Source organism: Zea mays, chromosome 2 (assembly GCF_902167145.1).
Source record: "Zea mays cultivar B73 chromosome 2, Zm-B73-REFERENCE-NAM-5.0, whole genome shotgun sequence".
NCBI lineage: Eukaryota > Viridiplantae > Streptophyta > Magnoliopsida > Poales > Poaceae > Zea > Zea mays.
Window position 1 is genome coordinate 194,700,220 of NC_050097.1, and position 18,654 is coordinate 194,718,873.

Here is an 18,654-nt window from a genome sequence, read left to right on the forward strand (position 1 = left end):
GTATCAGAGCCGTTCTCTTCAAGAAAGGGACTAACCGCCCGAAGAGATGGATCCTAAGGGGAAGGGAATCGTGATCAACGACAAGGAAAAGGAGTCCTTCGTCAACGAGCCAAAAGATGACAAATCCAACGACTCTGGCTCGGGCCACAGACGTAAAGATGGGAAGAAGAAGAAGACAAGGCGCATCAAGGAGATCGTCTACTACGACAACGACGAATCCTCTTCTTCCCAAAGGGACGACGACCACAACGACTACGAGCAAAGGAAACCGGTTAATTCTAACTTTTCCTTTGACTACTCTCGTATTCCGCAAAGTTCAAATTCACATTTGCTTTCCATTCCACTCGGCAAGCCCCCACACTTTGATGGGGAGGACTATGGATTTTGGAGCCACAAAATGCGTAGTCACCTATTCTCTCTCCATCCTAGTATATGGGAGATTGTAGATAGTGGAATGCACTTTAATAGTTCGGATAGTCCTATATTCATTAATGAGCAAATCCATAAGAATGCACAAGCTATTACTGTTCTTCTAGCTTCATTGTGCAGGGATGAATATAACAAAGTGAGTGGCTTGGATAACGCCAAGCAAATCTGGGATACCCTCAAGATCTCTCATGAGGGAAATGACGCTACCTTGCTCACCAAAATGGAGTTGGTGGAGGGCGAGCTTGGACGGTTCGCGATGATAAGGGGCGAGGAGCCAACTCAAACATACAACCGGCTCAAGACCCTTATCAACAAAATAAGGAGCTACGGAAGCACGCGATGGACGGACCACGATGTCGTCCGACTAATGCTAAGGTCCTTTACCGTTCTTGATCCTCATTTGGTGAATAATATTCGTGAGAATCCCAGGTACACCAAAATGTCGCCCGAAGAAGTCTTAGGAAAATTCGTCAGCGGGCGAATGATGATCAAGGAGGCAAGGTACGTGGACGACGCCTTGAATGGACCGATCAACGAACCACAACCTTTTGCTCTCAAAGCAACAAGAAGCAAGGAGGTGCTACCTAGCAAGGTGGCACAAATTGAGGCGGTCGGACTTAATGATGAAGAGATGGCTCTCATCATAAAACGTTTCAAGACGGTGCTAAAGGGTCACAAGGGGCAGCCAAGCAAGACCAAGACGAAGGGGAAGCGCTCATGCTTCAAGTGCGGTAAGATTGGTCATTTTATCGCTAACTGCCCCGATAATGATAGTGACCAGGAAAAGGGAAACAAGAGGGAAAAGAAGAAGCATTACAAGAAGGCAAAGGGCGAGGCGCATCTAGGCAAGGAGTGGGACTCGGATTGCTCCTCTTCCGACTCCGACAATGAAGGACTCGCCGCCACCGCCTTCAACAAATCAACCCTCTTCCCCAACGAGCGTCACACATGCCTTATGGCAAGGGAGAAGAAGGTATGTACTCGCAACTCTACCTATGCTTCTTCAAGTGAGGACGAATCTAGTGATGAGGATGAAGTAGATTATTCATGTTTGTTCAAGGGCTTAGATAGATCTAAGATAGACAAAATTAATGAATTAATTGATGCCTTGAATGAAAAGAATATACTTTTAGAAAAGCAAGAAGATTTGTTGTATGAAGAACATGATAAGTTTGTAGAGGCTCAAAAATCCCTTGCATTAGAAATTAAGAGGAATGAAATGCTTGCTTGTGAAGTGTCAACATGCCATGATTCTATTTCTAACTTAAAGAGCATAAACGATGATTTAAATGCTAAACTAGTAGAAGCAAATAAATCCAACTCTTGTGTTGAATATGTTGAAATTTGCACTAGGTGTAAGGATATTGATATTAATGCTTGTAGCGAACACTTAGTTTCTATTTCAAAATTGAATGATGAATTAGCTAGTCTTAATGCTCAACTTAAGACTAGCAAGAGTAATTTTGATAAACTAAAATTTGCTAGGGATGCCTACACGGTTGGTAGACACCCCTCAATTAAGGATGGGCTTGGCTTCAAAAGAGAAGTCAAGAACTTGACAAGCCATAAGGCTCCTATCTTCGCCAAGGAGAAAGGGAAGGCTCCTATGGCTAGTAGCACTAAAAAGAACCATGCTTTTTTGTATCATGATAGAAGACAAACTAGAAGTGCTTATAGGGGTTATAATGCTTATGATGATTTTGATGCTCATGTCATGGTTGCTTCTAGTTCTTCTTATGTGCATAATAGAAATATGCCTAGGAAAAATATACATCAAATGCCTAGGAGAAATGTAGTTCATAATGCTCCTAGGAAAGTAGTAAATGGACCTTCTACAATTTATTGTGCTTTAAATGCTTCTTTTGCCATTTGTAGAAAGGATAAGAAAATTGTTGCTAGGAAGTTAGGGGCAAAATGCAAGGGAGACAAAACTTGCATTTGGGTCCCTAAGGATATTTGCACTAACCTTGTAGGACCCAACAAGAGCTGGGTACCTAAGTCCCAAGCCTAAATTTGCCTTGCAGGTTTATGCATCCGGGGGTTCAAGCTGGATTATTGATAGCGGATGCACAAACCATATGACGGGGGAGAAGAAGATGTTCACCTCCTACGTCAAGAATAAGGATTCCCAAGATTCAATTATATTCGGTGATGGGAATCAAGGCAAGGTAAAAGGGTTAGGTAAAATTGCAATTTCTAATGAGCACTCAATTTCTAATGTGTTTTTAGTTGAGTCTTTGGGATACAATTTGCTATCAGTTAGTCAATTATGCAACATGGGGTACAACTGTCTATTTACAAATGTAGATGTGTCTGTCTTTAGAAGAAGTGATGGTTCACTAGCTTTTAAGGGTGTATTAGACGGCAAACTTTATTTAGTTGATTTTGCAAAAGAAGAGGCTGGTCTAGATGCATGCTTAATTGCTAAGACTAGCATGGGCTGGCTGTGGCATCGCCGCTTAGCACATGTGGGGATGAAGAACCTTCACAAGCTTCTAAAGGGAGAACACGTGATAGGTTTGACTAACGTGCAATTCGAAAAAAATAGACCTTGTGCAGCTTGTCAAGCAGGTAAACAGGTGGGAGGAGCGCATCACAGCAAGAATGTGATGACCACTTCAAGACCTCTGGAGCTGTTGCATATGGATCTCTTCGGACCCGTCGCCTATCTGAGCATAGGAGGAAGTAAGTATGGTCTGGTTATTGTTGATGACTTTTCCCGCTTCACTTGGGTGTTCTTTTTGCAGGATAAGTCTGAAACCCAAGGGACCCTCAAGCGCTTCCTCAGGAGAGCTCAAAATGAGTTTGAGCTCAAAGTGAAGAAGATAAGGAGCGACAACGGGTCCGAGTTCAAGAATCTTCAAGTGGAGGAATTCCTTGAAGAAGAAGGGATCAAGCATGAGTTCTCCGCTCCCTACACACCACAGCAAAATGGTGTGGTAGAGAGGAAGAACAGGACGCTCATCGATATGGCGAGGACAATGCTAGGAGAGTTCAAGACCCCCGAGTGCTTTTGGACGGAAGCCGTGATCACGGCTTGCCACGCCATCAACAGGGTCTACCTTCATCGCCTCCTCAAGAAGACGTCGTATGAGCTACTAACCGGTAACAAACCCAATGTATCTTACTTTCGTGTATTTGGGAGCAAGTGCTACATTCTAGTGAAGAAAGGTAGAAATTCTAAGTTTGCTCCCAAAGCTGTAGAAGGGTTTTTGTTAGGTTATGACTCAAATACAAAGGCGTATAGAGTCTTCAACAAATCATCGGGTTTGGTTGAAGTCTCTAGCGACGTTGTATTTGATGAGACTAATGGCTCTCCAAGAGAGCAAGTTGTTGATTGTGATGATGTAGATGAAGAAGATGTTCCGAGGGCCGCTATACGAACCATGGCGATTGGAGAAGTTCGGCCACAGGAACAAGTTGAACGAGATCAACCTTCTTCCTCAACAACAGTGCATCCCTCAACTCAAGACGATGAACATGTTCATCAACAGGAGGCGTGTGATCAAGGGGGAGCACAAGATGATCATGTGATGGAGGAAGAAGCGGATCCGGCACCTCCAACCCAAGTTCGAGCAATGATTCAAAGGGATCATCCTGTCGACCAAATTCTGGGTGACATTAGCAAGGGAGTAACCACACGATCTCGACTAGTTAATTTTTGTGAACATTACTCCTTTGTCTCTTCTATTGAGCCTTTCAGGGTAGAGGAGGCCTTGCTAGATCCGGATTGGGTGTTGGCCATGCAGGAGGAACTTAACAACTTCAAGCGCAATGAAGTTTGGACACTGGTGCCTCGTCCTAAGCAAAATGTTGTGGGAACCAAGTGGGTGTTTCGCAACAAACAAGACGAGCACGGGGTGGTGACGAGAAACAAAGCTCGACTTGTGGCAAAAGGTTATGCCCAAGTCGCAGGTTTGGACTTTGAGGAGACATTTGCTCCTGTGGCTAGGCTAGAATCAATTCGTATCTTGCTAGCATATGCCGCTCACCATTCTTTCAGGTTGTTCCAAATGGATGTGAAGAGCGCTTTCCTCAACGGGCCAATAAAGGAGGAGGTGTACGTGGAGCAACCCCCTGGCTTCGAGGATGAACGGTACCCCGACCACGTGTGTAAGCTCTCTAAGGCGCTCTATGGACTTAAGCAAGGCCCAAGAGCATGGTATGAATGCCTTAGAGATTTCTTGATTGCTAATGCTTTCAAGGTTGGGAAAGCCGATCCAACTCTTTTCACTAAGACATGTGATGGTGATTTGTTTGTGTGCCAAATTTATGTCGATGACATAATATTTGGTTCTACTAATAAAAAGTCTTGTGAAGAGTTTAGCAGGGTGATGACGCAGAAATTCGAGATGTCAATGATGGGAGAGTTGAACTACTTCCTTGGGTTCCAAGTGAAGCAACTCATGGACGGCACCTTCATCTCTCAAACAAAGTACACGCAAGATCTGCTGAAGCGGTTTGGGATGAAGGACGCCAAGCCCGCAAAGACTCCAATGGGAACCGACGGACACACTGACCTCAACAAAGGAGGTAAGTCCATTGATCAAAAAGCATACCGGTCCATGATAGGTTCTTTGCTTTATTTATGTGCTAGTAGAGCAGATATTATGCTTAGCGTATGCATGTGTGCTAGATTTCAATCCAATCCTAAGGAGTGTCACTTAGTGGCGGTGAAGCGAATTCTGAGATATTTAGTTGCTACGCCTTGCTTCGGGCTCTGGTATCCAAAGGGGTCTACCTTTGACTTGGTTGGATACTCAGACTCCGACTATGCTGGATGTAAGGTCGATAGGAAGAGCACATCGGGGACGTGCCAATTCTTAGGAAGGTCCCTGGTGTCGTGGAACTCTAAGAAACAAACTTTCGTTGCCCTATCCACCGCTGAGGCCGAGTACGTTGCCGCAGGACAGTGTTGCGCGCAACTACTTTGGATGAGGCAAACCCTCCGGGACTTTGGCTACAATCTGAGCAAAGTCCCACTCCTATGTGATAATGAGAGTGCTATCCGCATGGCGGAGAATCCTGTTGAGCACAGCCGCACAAAGCACATAGACATCCGGCATCACTTTTTGAGAGACCACCAGCAAAAGGGAGATATCGAAGTGTTTCATGTTAGCACCGAGAACCAGCTAGCCGATATCTTTACCAAGCCTCTAGATGAGAAGACCTTTTGTAGGCTGCGTAGTGAGCTAAATGTCTTAGATTCGCGGAACTTGGATTGAATTGTAGCATACATGTGTATATGCCTTTGATCATGGTCATTCTGCATTTTGTTGCTTATTGTGGTGCTCAAGTTGTACAAACACTCCCTGGACCTCACAAGTCCGTTGCAAAGTGATGCACATGTTTAGGGGGAGATGTGTTACAACTTGACCCTTTGAGACTAACCATATGTCTCGAAGGAAAATTAAAAGGGAAAAGGTGGACTTGGACCATGAAAGACTTCCACTGCACTCCGATGAGAGGGTAACTTATTCCAAGTTCATCTCATGAACTCTTATTGCCATTTGCTCTTAATTGAAGATTTTGGTGAGGCAATGGGGTTAAAGGGCCAAAGTTGATCCCGTTTTGGTGCTTGATGCCAAAGGGGGAGAAAATAAAGGCCAAAGTGAAAAGTGAAAAATGGATCAGCTACCACTTGAGAGATTTTGAAAATAGTAGAATAGAGCTTTTGGTTTATTCAAAACTCTTGCATTGTCTCTTTCGTCAAAAGTTGGCTTCTTGTGGGGAGAAGTTTTGACTATGGGAAATAGGGGGAGTTTTTGAAATCTTTGATCAATCTCTTTTGGAATGACTCTCTTTATGCTTCAACATGTGTGTTTGACTTAGAGATAGAGATTTGAGTTTGATTTGCAAAAACAAACCAAGTGGTGGCAAAGGATGATCCATATATGCCAAAATTGAATAAAACTCAAATTTATTTTATTTGAAGTGATTTTGCACTTGTTCTAGTTGCTTTATGTTGTGTTGGCATAAATCACCAAAAAGGGGGAGATTGAAAGGGAAATGTGCCCTTGGGCCATTTCTAAGTATTTTGGTGATTGAGTGTCAACACAAGTGCTTAAATGTGAATCAATACCCATGGATGAACAAAGTGCAAATCTAGAGCAAAGGTATGTTTCTAAGCCTTAGTACATTGGTTTTGTGTACTAATATATTTGTCTAAGTGTTAGAAACAGAAAGAAGAAGAGAAGAGAAGACTTGGCTGTGTACAGCCAAGAGGCTGTTTCGGTCTGGGGCACCGGACTGTCCGGTGGTGCACCGGACAGTGTCCGGTGCGCCAGGCTGTCTCGACCTAAAGACGCCGCTCTCGGGAATTTGCCGACGGCGTACGGCTAAAATTCACCGGACTGTCCGGTGTGCACCCGACTGTCCGGTGAGCCAACGGTCGGCTGAGCCAACGGTCGGCCGCGGAATCTGCGCGCGACACGTGGTCTGGCCAACGGTCGGAAGGAAGCACCGGACTGTCCGGTGTGCACCGGACTGTCCGGTGCGCCAGATCTGCAACAGTCGGCAACGGTCGGCTGCGCCTGTTAAGGAAAGAAATCGGGCACCGGACAGTGTCCGGTGTGCACCGGACTGTCCGGTGCGCCCGACGACAGAAGGCAAGGATGGCCTTCCAGATTTGTTCTCAACGGCTCCTAGCTGCCTTGGGGCTATAAAAGGGACCCCTAGGCGCATGGAGGAGGACACCAAGCATTCCTACAACCTTTCTAAGCACCAAGACATTGATCTAGCGCATTCGATTCATTGTGATAGCATATAGAGCTCTTGTGGAGTTGTGTACTCTTTGAGTTGTGTTGCGAGCTCTTATTGCTGCTTGTGTGCGTGTTGCTCTGATCTTTTGAAGTCTTGTGTGCGTTGCTCATTCCCTCCCTTGCTCCGTGATTCTCTGTGAACATCTTTTGTAAGGGCGAGAGGCTCCAAGCTGTGGAGATTCCTCGCAAACGGGATTGAGAAAAGAAAAGCAAGAACACCGTGGTATTCAAGTTGATCATTGGATCACTTGAGAGGAGTTGAGTGCAACTCTCGTCCGTTGGGACGCCACAACGTGGAGTAGGCAAGTTTTGTACTTGGCCGAACCACGGGATAACCACCGTGTCATCTCTGTGATTGAATTCTTGTGGTTATTGTGTTTTTGACTCCTCTCTAGCCACTTGGCATAAACTGTGCTAACGCTTAATCAAAGTTTTGTGGCTATAAGTTTAAGCTTTTACAGGATCACCTATTCACCCCCCCCCTCTAGGTGCTCTCAGCTGGGGCACGCGGCGACACTCACTCGTCGGCCCGAGGGACCCCCCGGTCTCGAAACGCCGACACCGATGCTCTACGATCTCTCGGCTCAATCCAGGCATCTCAGTGTAATTCCAAGCAAAGCAATCTGAATATTCCTTCAATAGACCGATCATCTCATCTCTAGGATCGGTCTCCAGGGTCTTGTTTACAAAAGTCGACCTTGGAGTTTTACCATCCCCTATGTCAATCTCCTCCAAAGGATCGGCCGATGTAAACCCCTGTCCTAGTTTATCAAGATCTCTGAATTCCTCTATCATGTTCCCCACAGAAGAATTAGAAGATCTTTGTGTGACGGCGGAATTTCCGGTCTCGGGGACCGGATCGTCCGTAATATTGTCCTTTTGCTGTGATATATGTTCGGTCTTAAAGTCCGAACCCTTTTGTGAAAGACCAGACCATCCGGCCTTGGCGGCCGAACTGTCCGTGACCAAAGACTCATGAACTTTGTGTCTATTCATCATTTAGCTTTATTTAGGATTTAGCCGATTCTCCATCGGCTCTAGCATTACAGGAATGAAACCTTTCTTATCTATACTTATGAATTGATAATCAGAAAAGTCTACTCCTGTGAGACATGTAGCAGTCTCATAAGTCCAGAGTACAGGGGCATCGGCCACAGCGATGCAGGCCGATACATCAGCATGTACTTGTTCTATGTCATCGCCTACCCATTGTATCAGCATTTGATGTAATGTAGAAGGTATACATTGATTGGCGTGAATCCAATCTCTGCCTAGGATTAAACTGTAATTTGCTTCTACATCAGCGACGAAGAATGCAGCAGCAAGGGTCTTAGTCCCGATGGTTAATTCAACGGACGTGACTCCCCTGGCTTTGATCGAACTATCAGTTCCAACACCGCTGAGGGTCATGTTGGTCTTGACAAGTTCGTCATCTTGTTTACCTAATTTTCTGTATAATGAATAAGGCATTAGATTTACAGCCGCTCCTCCATCTACCAACATCTTAGCAATCGATATCCCATCAATGTGGCCGCGCACGAAGAGTGGCTTTAAATGATTTACCGATTCTTTTGGTTTAGTAAAGGCGACTTCTTTAGGACCAAAATCAAACTGGGCAAAAACAGGTTCATCGTCGCCGATAATAGTACAATCGGCAGAAAATGTAATAATATTTACATCCATAATTGGGCGTTCTGGAGAAGCCTCGTAGTCGACCAGGTCTTCTCCCAGCAGGTCGTCCTCCACCATTGATGTTGTCGTGTCGTTGGAGGCCTCCTGGTGAACGGTGGACGGTCCGCGCGCGGAGGCCGGACGGTCCGCGCCTGGTGCAGGTTGTCCAGACGCTTCCTGGTGAAAGCCGAACGGTCCGTGCGCAGGGGCCGGACGATCCGTGCCTGGTGCAGATTGTCGAGACGCTTCCTGGTGAGGGACGGACGGTCCGCGCGCAGAGGCCAGACGGTCCGCGCCTGGTGCAGGTTGACTTTCTATTTCCGTGGTCGTTTGTTTTTTCTCGACGGCCTTTGGTCTCCATTTCTTTTGCGGTGGCGGGTATAGTGGATGTGTGTCATTGAATATCTTTTCCGCCTCTTTCTCCTGGCTCTCCTTCACTCTTAGGCGCTGTAATTTTCTCTTTTGGGATCGTGTCAATCCCGCCGGGCACCATCGAGGCATGGAGTATTTTGGATCGGCTGTTTTGACGATAGTCGTATCCTTTTTGGTTGTGTTATCCTTTTTGGTTGTGTTGGCCGATTCACCAAAAATCATCGGCCCTTTATTGTCCCCCTGTATGACAACATCTGCAGTGCCTATTTTGATGATGTCTTTTTTCGTTGTTCTTTGAGTTGCTACAGGCATATGCCCCCCTACCGGATTGGTCGGCCTAGGAGGCCGAGTAGTCCGGCAATCTTGTTGGGCCTGTGCCTGGTGACCAGATTTAGCAGCGCTCAATCGGTCTTGCACTGGCGGCGCCAACCTATCAAAAACGGATGTTTGGGGTGCCCCCAGGCGGGGTACTGTGGCATCCCAAGTGGATATGGTGGCATGCCCCACATTTGATTTGGGACATATGGTGGAGGTAAGTATGTGTATGGATATGGCATAGATGGATAAGGGGGTGGAGGGGTCCATGTCGGTATGTTAGGTCTCAATTGTACAATAGGACCTTTCATTTCTTCCGATTGGTGAGGTGGTCCAATCGGCTTGACCTGACGTTGCTCATGAATGGGTGAGCGGGGTCGCTTTGGTGGCCGGTTACTGGGACCGGCCTTCTTTTTCACGTATTTAGACAACAATTGATCGAAAGTCGGGCCAGGCTTGATCAGCCGACCAGCTGCTTTAAATGTATTTGTTTTCCACGTACCTATCTCGGGTCGTCGTGGTTTGAAGGTACGTGGTTGCTGCGGGTCCTGAGCACGGCCGGACCGTTCGCTGGAGTTCGCCGGACAGTCCGGAGAAGCGTCGGACCGTCCGCGTATGGATGGCGGACCGTCCGCGATGCGCAAAATGGGTTCTTGCGCCTGTCTCCCTGTCTGTGTTTGCCCCCCAGTGCCAGAGGCTGTGATGGTCACCTTCAAGGTCTCCGCTCCATCAGGAGTCTTCTCGGCCACCACTTTTCTGCAAGAAGTTTTATGATTCCCACCGGCCTCTCTTGCATCGCCGATGACTATTTCTTTGCCTTTGCCTTCATCGGCTGTGTTTGGCTGAGTCAGGACTTTCTTGCCCTCAAAGTTGATCATGTTCATTGGAAAGGGCTCCGTGTCCACCTGCATTTCCTGAAATTTCAATCGTCCTTCGTTAATGGCCGATTGGATCTGTCGACGGAATACATTACAATCATTAGTGGCATGAGAAAATGAGTTATGCCACTTGCAATATGCACGACGTTTTAGCTCGTCGGCGGATGGAACAGTGTGATTTATTTTAATGTTGCCATTTTTGAGTAATTCATCAAATATTCTATCACACTTACCAACATTAAATGTAAACTTAACCTCCTCTTGCCGTTTCTTTTGAACCGGCTGTAAGGAGGCACAAGCCGAAGATTTGGCCTGCTTTGGCCAAACCATTTCAGCAGCATACACCTCTGCTGATTCGTCTTCTGAGCTACTTTGGTCGCATTCTACTACATGTACGTTGTGACGAATTGTTTTAGTAGTTTCTTTGCTTCAGCTTTCACAAGCCAAAGCTCTCTGGTGTAATTGTGCTAGTGTAAAGAATTGGATGCCTTCTAATCTTTCTTTTAAATAATATCGCAGACCATTAAAAGCTAATCCTACTAGTTGTTTCTCTGCTAAATGAATTTGAAAGCATCGGTTTCTTGTATCTCGGAATCTCCGGATGTAATCATTAACCGATTCATATTTTGTCTGTCGCAACGACGCTAAATCTACCAAATCCAACTCATAGTCACCGGAGAAAAAATGATCATGAAATTTTTGTTCTAAATCCCCCCATGATGAAATGGAATTAGGAGGTAAAGTGACGTACCATGCAAACGCAGTTCCTGTTAAAGATAATGAAAATAAACGTACGCGAAATGCCTCTGTGTCGGCCAACTCTCCTAATTGTGCTAAAAATTGGCCTATGTGTTCACGTGTGTTCTTTCCTTGATCACCCGAAAATTTTGTGAATTCGGGTATCCTGGTTCCATGTGGGTATGGGTGGTGATCAAATCGGTTGTCATAAGGTTTCCGATATGATTGCCCCCCAGGGACCATGCTTATTCTGAGCTTATCTCGGAACGCCCCGGCTATTTCTTCCCTTACTATATCAATGGCAGCCGGTGCGAGACCACCGGCTCTCTGGTCAAACATAGGTGGGGTTGGCTGGATATTAGCATGTTGTCTTTCCCCCCATTGGTTTGAGTTACGTGGTGCATTTCCATTTGCTCTATATGGCTCATATGTTTGATCGTTTCTTTCCGGCCTTCTAGGTGGGGCCGGAAAGCTTTCCTGGGCTTTGGATCCTGAATTAATGGGCTGGGGCATTGCATAGTGTGATGGGAAGTGTTGCTGGGACGGGCGAGGATTCATGTAAGAATCCTCCTCAAAAGACTCATGTGCGGACTGTTCGGATACGTACCCGGACCGTCCGTGGTTATATGCGGACCGTCCGTCGTTGTATGCGGACCGTCCGACTGGGTAGTTTGGGTTCTGTGCCGTGTGTGGTGGCTCGGGCGCATATCTAGGTAACTCATTAAAAATAGGCCCGACTGTTGCTGGCCCGGACGGTCCGCGCTCACGTGCGGACGGTCCGGGCATGTGCAGATCGGTTGATTTACTGCCGATTTGCGGTTGCTCAGGGTATGTGTCCATCGGCATCCCATACAGGGGTTGTGACTGGTCGTGACAACCTGTAGCCGATGTATTACACGTGTTACCCCCTAACTCAACCTCGTGCGAAGGAAAATTTGCGATATTAGATTTATCAAATGCATGTACTAGTCTCTTAAAATCGCTTTGCATACCCCCTATGATGTTCTGCATTTGCTCACGTTGCTCTTCTACATAATTTCTAAGAGATTGTAGCTCGTTGGTATTACTTACATTGGGGATATTTGGTGTGGGTTGGAGCGAAGCCAGATCCGTCGCCCGATGTCGGACGACCTTATTGTTCCTGTCCACTTTGAAGTCGGCCAAGAATTTTGCTTTTGCCTCCTAGATCATACGCTCCTTGTGCTCCTCGAATTGGAGTTGTTCGTCAGCCGGCAAGGTCTCCCAAGTCGGCTCTATGATGTTGCTTAGGGAAATATCAGAGCTATCTCTTGAACCGGCCATTGAGGGCCGATTTGATGCGTCTATATTTGTCTTCCCCAGCGGAGTCGCCAAAAAGTATGTTGACACCTTTTCGGAGCGCCAAATACTCAAGAAGAACCGGCAGCGGTGCTCTCTGGTCAGGGGTGGACGGTCCGCGGCCTGGGGCCGGACGGTCCGCGACCTGGCGTGAGGCGGCGGTGCTCTCTGGTCAGGCGCGGACGGTCCGCGGCCTGGGGCCGGACGGTCCGCGACCTGGTACAGGAGCTTGGATTCCCTGCCTGACGGCCGGACGGTCCGCGCTCTGAGGCCGGACGGTCCGCGCGTGCACAGGGGCGGCGGAAATCGCCGACGGCGCCTGGATCTCGCTCCCGGGAGGGACCCCGTCGGGGAGGAGAGATCCTAGGAGTTGTCTAGGCTCGGGCAGGCCGACCTAGACTCCTCTAATCGACGTAGAGTCGAGGAGAGGCGGAGAATTTGGGAATTGAGAGGCTAAACCTAAACTAGACTAGAACTACTCCTAGGATAAAATGCGAATAGAAGTTGTATTGATTCGATTGTTTATACAAATCGGCCGTAGACCTCTCTATTTATAGAAGAGGGGGCTGGACCCTTTACACAACTGATTCCGAGCTAATCCCGCGAATATAGCTAACAACCGTAGCACTAAACTTGGAACCCTAATCTGTTCTGCGCACGCGCGGACCGTCCGGCCCATAGGCGCGGATTGTCCGGACCGCGGACCGTCCGGCCTCAGGGCCGGACCGTCCGCCAGCTCTTTTTTGGTTCAAACACTTGGCACCTGATGTTTCAGAGGCTGAGCGAGGCTTTCTTTTTATTGGAAACACCGGTTTGCATCCATCACCATCAGGGTAGGAGGTTGCTGATTGCCAGGTTCCTTGCTTGCCAGCATTGGCAGCTTCATGCTCCCTTGTTGCTGCATTTGCTCGTCTGACAGATGAAAGTAAATTCAATGCAGGTCGTAGTCTTGATTTTACTGCCCATTCCATATTTCCATTGAAGTAATGGTATAGCAAAATTCCACTAGCTATATATTGAACGTATTGCTTGACATGTTGTTTGTTGTTGGCTTCAACCGTTTTTAGAATGAATGAACGTAGATATTTGTTGTTGTCTTACTAATCTTTAGGTGCGAAGTAGGTTCGACGTTTTGCGCAGTGGCACTCATTATGCCTGTCAACAGCTTTCCTATCCTACCTCCTATCACATCTTCTATTTCAAAACTCTACTATGTAAACAATGTACTCTACTATACAAATAGTGTTTTGCACAATCAAAGTTTGCTCGAGACGGTCTACGATGGATTGCACACAACTTGGCACTCAAAGTATGCTGCAAAATTGGACTTCACAATACTGGCCAGTTGCTATTCCTACACAACAGACGCATGCTGTTAAGCTTACATAATCAAGTAGCTAACAATATTCTGAGTCAAATGGAGAACTGAACGATTGCCTAAGATCTGATTCATCTTTGGACCAAAGATTGGTTGCATGTGGGAACAGCAAACAATGCTCAATGCACATGGAAGTTTCAGTATTTCTTTAGGCAGGAACCAGCCCAAGTTGAAAATTCGAATAAAATAGTGTATAGCATATGCGCCATCCTTTCAGTGTACAGCCACCATATTGAACAAAGTTGTAATCTTGAGCATGTTGTTCCTGCCAGGAACGACTCAGCGGCGTAGACTCGACCTCTCACAGGGACATTTCCCACGTGTCCAGTGGGCATCAACAGGTCACTAGGTGAAACAGTCAGAGCCAGAGGTGAGGTGTGAAGCAGTTTTAGTTCTTTAACAGCTATCAAAATGTTTTCGATCGCCAGCTGCGTAGATGGACTAGAGGAAAAGTGGTTGCAGTGAAAACTTTTTTCTCGTGTTCATCCGTTCAATCATCCGTCGATAAAAAAATGTTAGACATTATGAGAGTAATGATGTAATGTGACGTAAAAATACTCCAACTCGATCCTAACGGTATGCCTACTTTATGTCCAAAAGAATTTACTCCAGCAACCCATTCAAAACGAAATCAAGCGTGGCCGTGGGGAGGCACGAATGCTGTGCTCACACGAATGGCAAGAACCCACAAGCCTGTCACCGGTCACCACCACAGGAGAATCAAGCGCGCTGCTGCAGCGAGCAGCAAGGAGCTGGCAACGCCGACGGCGCCGGTGCTGTGCGCGGCGCTCGTCGAGTCGCCCTTGCCGCCCGTCAGGCCGCCTGCTTTGCCGGCGGCCGCGGGGCTGGGGGCATCGGACGCCCCGGACTCGGGCGCGGGCGCGGGCGCCGGCGCGAGCGGCGGGTCCTTGCTGAAGAGCTGCATGGGCAGCAGCACCTTGTTGAGCGCGTAGACGGCGACGGGCCTGGTGGCGTACACGCTGCTGGCGATCTTGGGCCTGGACCACATGGACTGCACGTAGATGGTGCCCATGTCGTCGGTGAGGTTGAGCGTGTAGGGCGACCCGGCGAAGGTGTCCACCGGGTTGAGCGAGCTCAGGTTCTTGAACTCGGCCAGGGAGTAGAACCTGGGCAACGCGTGGTACAGGAGCAGCTTCTTGAGCTGGTCGGAGGTGAGGTTGGAGAAGGTGGACTTCTTGAGCGCCGAGAACGCCGAGTCCTTGGGGACGAACACGGTGATGCCCACTTTGGTGTCGTTGGCCTGGCCCTGGAAGGTCTCGATCACGTTGGTCCTCTCCAGGTAGCTGAGGAACGTGTGGAACGGGCCGGCCACGCTCAGGAGCTCCGCGAGGTCCACGTAGTGCGGCGCCGGCGCCGGGGCCGGGGCCGGCGGCAGTGACACGGGCGCCGGCGGGCTACCCTTCTGAGCCAATGCCGGGGTGGAGAGGAGGACCGCCAGTACAGCCGCGGCAAGAATTACCGCTTTGGACCCCATCAAGCAGCGGCTGCCTGGCGCGCGGCGCGCCTGATCCTCTGCTCGCTTCTCTGGTTGAAGCCCCTGACGAGATCACGCAGAAAGTACAGTTAGCAACTTGATCTGATTGATCAAAATGTCCAAATGTTTCTGGGTTCGAATCAAATGCTATTATCGAATGGTGCCGTACGTTACTGGTCTACTCGGGAGCTAATTAATTCACTCGCTATCTCTTGGAAAAAACGGTCTCACTTCGGATACAAGATAGATCGTTGGATCTGCTAGTTTGTCTAGACGGTTCGTTGTATTGTAGGAGTGCTAGCGACAGCCAGATCATGGTACGAGACGGGGGATAGAACAATCGCTTGAACAAAAAGGCAAAGGAGAAAGAAAAAGAAAAGAACTTTCAGATCTGAAACCAATACAAAAGGCATCACAATGCATGTAGAGTCGGTAATTCTCAAGCTGACAATTGCACGCGACTGACGACAAGAACATCATAACCAGGTACAGTTCCTTGCAAATGCAGGAGAACATGACAAAATCCAAGGGGGGAGCAAACCTGGTCGAGCGCAGCAGAGCAGGGAAGAGGGGACGGGAGAAGAAGACGAGAAGAGAGGGGTGGCAGCTCGAAGGAGAGCTGGGTAGAGATAGAGGGGGTGCTATATAAAGGGAACATATCCAGTGTATATGAGCAATTGCACGAACTAACAAAATTAAAAAAAAAAACGGTGCATATGAGACTTTGGTGTATATAGGTTTCCACGCTACTCTAATTATAATTATATACAAATATATTAAAAAAATAAAACAAATATTGAGATGTCCATATGGGGGTAGCAGCTGTTGCGGTTGCGGGCGGGGGCAAGCAGTTGGTGCCCGCGCGCTCTCAGCGAAGAAGGTGCGCGCTGAACTGCTGATCGGCTTGATCGCTGAAAGTCCCTCTCTGCTGCCTGTCCTGGCCCTCTCTGGTCCGTTCTTGAGTAAATCGCACTGCTCCTCCATGAGTGGTAGTAGGACAGTTAGGCCCCGTTTTCAGAAACAATTCTCGCTCGTTAGTTGGTAGCAGTGCAATTAGACCACGTTTCAGAAACTACTGTATTTCAGACACGATCTGTTGTGTGTGGGTGTTTTGCTGAAAGCATGCAGTGTTTGCCTTTTCTGCCGAATAGGATACCGCGCTTCAGTTTTATTATTGCAGGGTCAATTGCAAACTGGCACCCGGCTGCATCGAGCGCTTCTGACTCTTTTTTTTTTCTTTCTCGAATCCAGTTGCGCGCACTCTGCGCTTTTGAACTCGTCTTGTACAAGTGCAAGGCCACGAGAAGTGCGAGAAACTGTAAACTTGTTTATTCGATGTCTGACATCGAGATCCATGAGACGCAAAACTGGTATCAAAAGATTTCATCTGACCATTTGAGGGCAGACCAAAGAAGCTCCGGTTTGGATCAACTATTGGTCACTCACTCACTGATGTGGAGTCCACACCACATGTACAGTACAGCTACAAAAGTCAGTAGCAGATTAGCAGCGGCTACCTACAAAAGGCTATTATTCATGGAAGACTTCGAGTCAGCTTAGTGCATCGCTGCGGTTAATAATCCTGACGACGTAACCAATGCTCCTTTTTTTTTGTCTATACCACACAAGGATTCCTTCAACTTGCATATGCCACTCAAAGTATACTAATACCAAACTGTTTTGCTTGAGGTAGACAAGCACATGGCTACGAGAAAATGACACAAATTGTCATCAGCTCACGAGAAAAAAATGATCTTTATAGAAATGATTGGTTTTTTTAAATGGAATGATTTATGTACATCTTAGGGGGTGTTTGGTTTCTAGGGACTAATGTTTAGTCCCTATATTTTATTTCATTTTAGTTCCAAAATTACCAAATATAGAAATTAAAACTTTATTTTAGTTTCTATATTTAGCAATTTATATACTAAAAAGAAATAAAATGAAGGGACTAAACATTAGTCCCTAGAAACCAAACACCCCCTTAATGTACATATAACATTTTATTGCTTCAGAAATCGATATATAATGAAGTTGAGCCATCAGTGGTATGAGGTGTCAAGTGGATTTGATAATGTGAGCTCACTACCTTACTTAATTTTGAAGTGTCGGTGAGGCGGCTACTTGACACAGCTTGTTAATCTATAGAGACAAATCGATTTTGAAGTTTCGGATGTCGCAGAGCGGGGATGGGGGAACGTGGGCTGCGATGAGAAGTTTCTCAACGGTTACTCAAACTGATGGCTCTGTGGTGTGGGTGATGTCGGTACTCGGTAGACCAAACTAAGCCCAGGTTGGCCCATCGATTTGGACTCCCGCCAAATTACGGGTGCGCGTCGAACACGGGCTGGGCCTCCCTCGGCTCGAATGCCGCCGTGTCCAATCCTAAAAAAAACAGCTAAAGCATTTGTGTCAACTATTAACGGAAACCGACTTTGCTGCAGTATAATGCACACACAGTAAGTCCCATCTCCAGGGGGCCTCTAGCGGGCGTGCAAAGTACTGTTTTGTACTATAAAGTAAAGTTCAAAATAGAGAGTCTGCTGCCCATAGTCTAAAGCACCATGTTCTACGGTTTTCCACATCATCATGCTCGACCACATTTAAATGGTAAAAAATCTAAAACTATGCACAAATGAAGACTTGAATCATAGTTATGGGCTCCACGACCCTAGAAAGAAGATACTCTCTGGCTGCAGCATCGAACCTCCGAGATGGCTTCGGGTCCAGTATATGCCATGCAGACCTCAAGCCAAGTAGGGTCTGATGACGCCACGTGTCCGGACTGGTGCGGCTGGGGCCCGGCCCCCCTCAGGCACAGTTTGGGTCCCTGGTCAGGAGGTCCTAGGAATGTCGTGTCCCCACATATTCCTGTGCTTGCCCTAGTCCAAGACAGAGGTTCAGTGCCAACGTGTGGCCAAGGCGCGCCTGGCTTAAGCCACCAGACGGTGCCTGATGTATGCCTCTGACATGGGGCCCGCCAACATTAGGTGCAGATGGGATGCATACTTATCCGCGCCAGCAGCGGGTAGCGTATCCCCTGCATTAAATACGTGAATCATGCCAGGTCTGCAATGTGCAGATTTTATTGTCACCCACATGTTACTAAGGCAAAACTATTAACCCAACACATCGCTTAGGTGCCCTTCTTTTTGACTTTCACTGTTCCTTGTGCGTTACCGAGGCATAAAGAGACAAGTGGAGAAGATGGAACGACACTGTCCACCCCTACGCACGATAGCGTATCAGACTATGCCGCAACCTACTCCATGGACTACACCTACGTTCCGATTAGACATG

At 47.5% G+C, this 18,654-nt stretch overlaps 1 protein-coding gene across 1 annotated transcript; it reads right to left on the minus strand.

Annotated features, from left to right (window-relative positions):
- Positions 1 to 14,002: 14,002 nt before the first annotated feature.
- LOC103647534 (fasciclin-like arabinogalactan protein 7) lies at positions 14,003 to 16,222 on the minus strand. The gene is made up of 2 exons (XM_008672057.2): positions 15,896 to 16,222; positions 14,003 to 15,417 (listed from the first exon to the last, which is right to left on the minus strand). Exons 1-2 carry the CDS (start codon positions 16,010 to 16,012, stop codon positions 14,563 to 14,565), a joined length of 972 nt encoding a protein of 323 aa, XP_008670279.2. The 5' UTR covers positions 16,013 to 16,222; the 3' UTR covers positions 14,003 to 14,562.
- Positions 16,223 to 18,654: the final 2,432 nt, after the last annotated feature.